This window comes from Propithecus coquereli, unplaced genomic scaffold, assembly GCF_000956105.1.
Source record: "Propithecus coquereli isolate 6110/MARCELLA unplaced genomic scaffold, Pcoq_1.0 Scaffold111, whole genome shotgun sequence".
Taxonomy (NCBI): domain Eukaryota; kingdom Metazoa; phylum Chordata; class Mammalia; order Primates; family Indriidae; genus Propithecus; species Propithecus coquereli.
Window position 1 is genome coordinate 7,524,617 of NW_012135081.1, and position 455 is coordinate 7,525,071.

The following is a 455-nucleotide window of genomic DNA, read 5'->3' on the forward strand; positions in this document are numbered from 1 at the left end:
TGAGCCACTGCGCCCGGCCCTGAGCACAGGATTTTAAATAAAAAGAATTTTTCTGTAATCAGACTCCAGGTTTCATCACGGAAATTACCTTTCTGAATCAAGGATGGAATAGGACATTGACTCATCAGCCACCAATGCAAATTTTTAGTGTTCTAAGATTACCCAGGAAAATAGTCCTTCAGCTATCCAGGCTCATCCTAACTGCATATGAGGATTCTGCTACTTACCTTAGGCATAAACTTAGATAGTATAAAAATGATGATTAGTAGAGATGCCACAATTCCCACACTCATTCCAGTGGAATAGTAGAAAATTTGACTTCTGTAGAGAGAAAATTTATTTCATGACTATATATAGATACTTCACATACAGCATCGTTGAAATTAGGACAAATAACTCAGCCGAAAGATTTTAAAAGGTATAAGTGTTGGGTGCAGTGGCAACATTTTGGGAGA

General features: G+C 37.6%; 1 protein-coding gene across 2 annotated transcripts in view; it reads right to left on the minus strand.

The window, feature by feature from the left end:
• The window catches only part of NEMP1 (nuclear envelope integral membrane protein 1), a 22,218-nt gene that overhangs the window by 4,816 nt on the left and 16,947 nt on the right, over window positions 1–455 (minus strand). For both annotated transcript variants that reach the window (XM_012654346.1, XM_012654354.1), the window contains one exon: window positions 228–321. In XM_012654346.1, coding sequence (XP_012509800.1) covers window positions 228–321 — 94 coding nt within the window. The remainder of the gene's footprint in view (window positions 1–227; window positions 322–455) is intronic.